The sequence below is a fragment of the Crocuta crocuta genome, unplaced genomic scaffold, assembly GCF_008692635.1.
Source record: "Crocuta crocuta isolate KB4526 unplaced genomic scaffold, BGI_CrCroc_1.0 scaffold217, whole genome shotgun sequence".
Lineage (NCBI taxonomy): Eukaryota > Metazoa > Chordata > Mammalia > Carnivora > Hyaenidae > Crocuta > Crocuta crocuta.
The window spans coordinates 584,102-586,379 of NW_027532208.1; the positions used below are offsets into that span (position 1 = coordinate 584,102).

General features: G+C 58.4%; 1 protein-coding gene across 1 annotated transcript in view; it reads right to left on the reverse strand.

Annotated features, from left to right (window-relative positions):
• Positions 1 to 1,571, reverse strand: part of MYL10 (myosin light chain 10) — a 9,778-nt gene extending 8,207 nt beyond the window's left edge. Inside the window, exon 1 of the mRNA XM_077777898.1 lies at positions 1,506 to 1,571. Coding sequence (XP_077634024.1) covers positions 1,506 to 1,508 — 3 coding nt within the window. The 5' untranslated portion in view covers positions 1,509 to 1,571. The remainder of the gene's footprint in view (positions 1 to 1,505) is intronic.
• Between the last annotated feature and the right edge of the window lie 707 nt (positions 1,572 to 2,278).

A 2,278-nucleotide genomic window follows, 5' to 3' on the forward strand; every position in this document is an offset into this window, starting at 1 on the left:
CCCCCCCCCCCCACCCCGCCCCCACCCTCCCGCCCCCTCCTGCTCCCAGGCTGACTTATAATTAGCTTTTACTGGGTGCTTTGTCTCCACTAATCCTTTGAAAGGGGGCTGGCAGGGCCTGCAGGACGTTATGATGCTGTAAAACCTCTGTAATATTTATAAATCCCTTCAGACATCATAAAGAAAGCTACCTCCCTGAGGAGCTCATCTCACATAATTACATATACATTTCCCTCTGATTAATAAAACACAATCACTTCCGTCTGTGGGAGATTCTGCCCTTTCTCTCCTCAGACCTGCCCTCGGCCTCGGCTGCCCCCATGGCTGCCTCCGCCGGCCTTTCGTGTCCCTCTTGTGGACTGACCGTCGCCCCACTGCATGCCTGGCCCTCTCCCGGAAGCCCCAAGAGGGGACGGGACCCTGAGCCCCAGAGCCCTGATCGACCTTCTGATCTCCCAGCTGGGACCCAGTCCAGCCCAGCTGTCTTGGAGATTGCCTTTTGTGATGAGCCCCGACAAAAATAAAAAATCTTCCAAGAGGAACACCCCAGGACAGAAAGGGGTTGCTGGGACCTGAGTTCTAATCCTGCCTCTGCTGCTCACAGCCCTGCGATACTGAGAAAATCAGTTGCCTGCATGGAGCCTCAGTGTCCCCGCTTATAAAACCAAGGGTAATGCTCCCTTCAGAGTAGCAGGACATTTATTAGGCACCTGCTGACCTCCGGCCAGGCCCCGTGCCCTGTCCCAGGGACCCAGAGCTGAATCATGCCCTGCCTTGTCCCCAAGGAGCCCCCAGTCCCGCTGGGAGACAGATGATCAGTGGAGAGTGATGGAGGGAGGGGCAGACACTGAGGACACAGAGAAGCCCTTATGCCACTGGGCTACTCAGGGCAGACCTCCCGGAGGAGGTGGCTTCTGAGCTGACGCTTGACAGCCAGGTCAGAGTTCTCAGGCCAAGAGGGAGAGCGAAGGTGTGAGAAACAGAGACATGAGAGAGCCGTGCCGTTGAGACTCCGTAGGGACACCCAGGGGGCTGGAGACCAGGGGCCAGGGGAGGCAGCAGGACAGACCCCAGTCTGCACGGGAACCATGTCCTCTCTCAGTGGGAGCAGAGCCCTGCTTCTGCCATGAAATCTCTAAGCCCAGCCCCCCCTTATTCTACCCTCCTCTTCCTTGTTCCTATCCACCCCCCCAACTTCACCTTGGCAGACCCTACCGAGTCCAGGAAGCAGAGACCCAAATTAGGACCTACACAGATAGACTGGCCGCCCGTGAAGGACCGTCCAGGGTGGGCCAGGTGCGGGGAGAACATCAAGGGTGAAGAAAAGGTCAGGACTAGGGATATCAGGTCAAGGTCAAGGATGTCAGTGAGAGGAGCAAGGTCAAGGTCAGGGTGAGTTCAGGCATGAGGTGAAGGTCAAAATCACAAATGAAATCAAGGTCCCAGGACGAGGTCAGAGTTGAGGAATGAGGTCAAGGGCAGAAGGCAGGGCAGCACCAGCCTACCATGGTCTGGAGTGCTCCTTCTCGACGCAGCAGGGCTGTGGGTTCTCAGGGGTGGCTCTTTAAATAGTGCTCCAGGTCCGGACAACAGTCTGGAAGGTGATGAAGGACAGGATGGAGGCCTCCCTGCCAGGCACCTGTCTGGGGCCACTTGGAGTGGGTGGGCCAAACCGCAGGATCTCCGCCTGAACTGGGCCAGCCGGATCTCGGCACCTAAGGGACAAAGGCCCAGGAAGGGGCACTCTGCCGAGGACACACAGCATGCCGAGGCCTGGACCCAGCTGGGAAGACTTGGCCTCAGGCCATTTGAGGTCAGGAGAGCTTCCAAAGCAGGGCCACCAGCACCAGCTGAGGAAACTCAGGCTGCAACGTGGCCCCACCCCTTGAGCTCTGGTGACAGTGGGTCACCAATCCCAGGTGAAAAGTAGCAACCAAGAGCGTGTCACCCCCAGCCAGCCTGCAGAGAGGGTTTCTGCCTTAGCCTGACCCACAGGGCCCCTCCGCCAAGGCTGCCTTGTGGCTACCAGTGCCACCATCACCCATTCCAGCCCTCAGTCTGTTGACAATGTCCAGGGAGCTGAAAAAGCAAAGAGACAGACAAAACAAAAGTGGAGGTGACCCCAGTGGGGGAGAACTGGAAAATCTGGCCACACACACCCCCGGACATGGCCCACCTCCATCAGGCCCAACCAGCCCAAGGATTGTCCAGGAGCCATGCCGGGCCGAGTCCACACCTGTCCCTGGCAGGGGCCCATGGGTCCAGCGCAGCCCAGCAG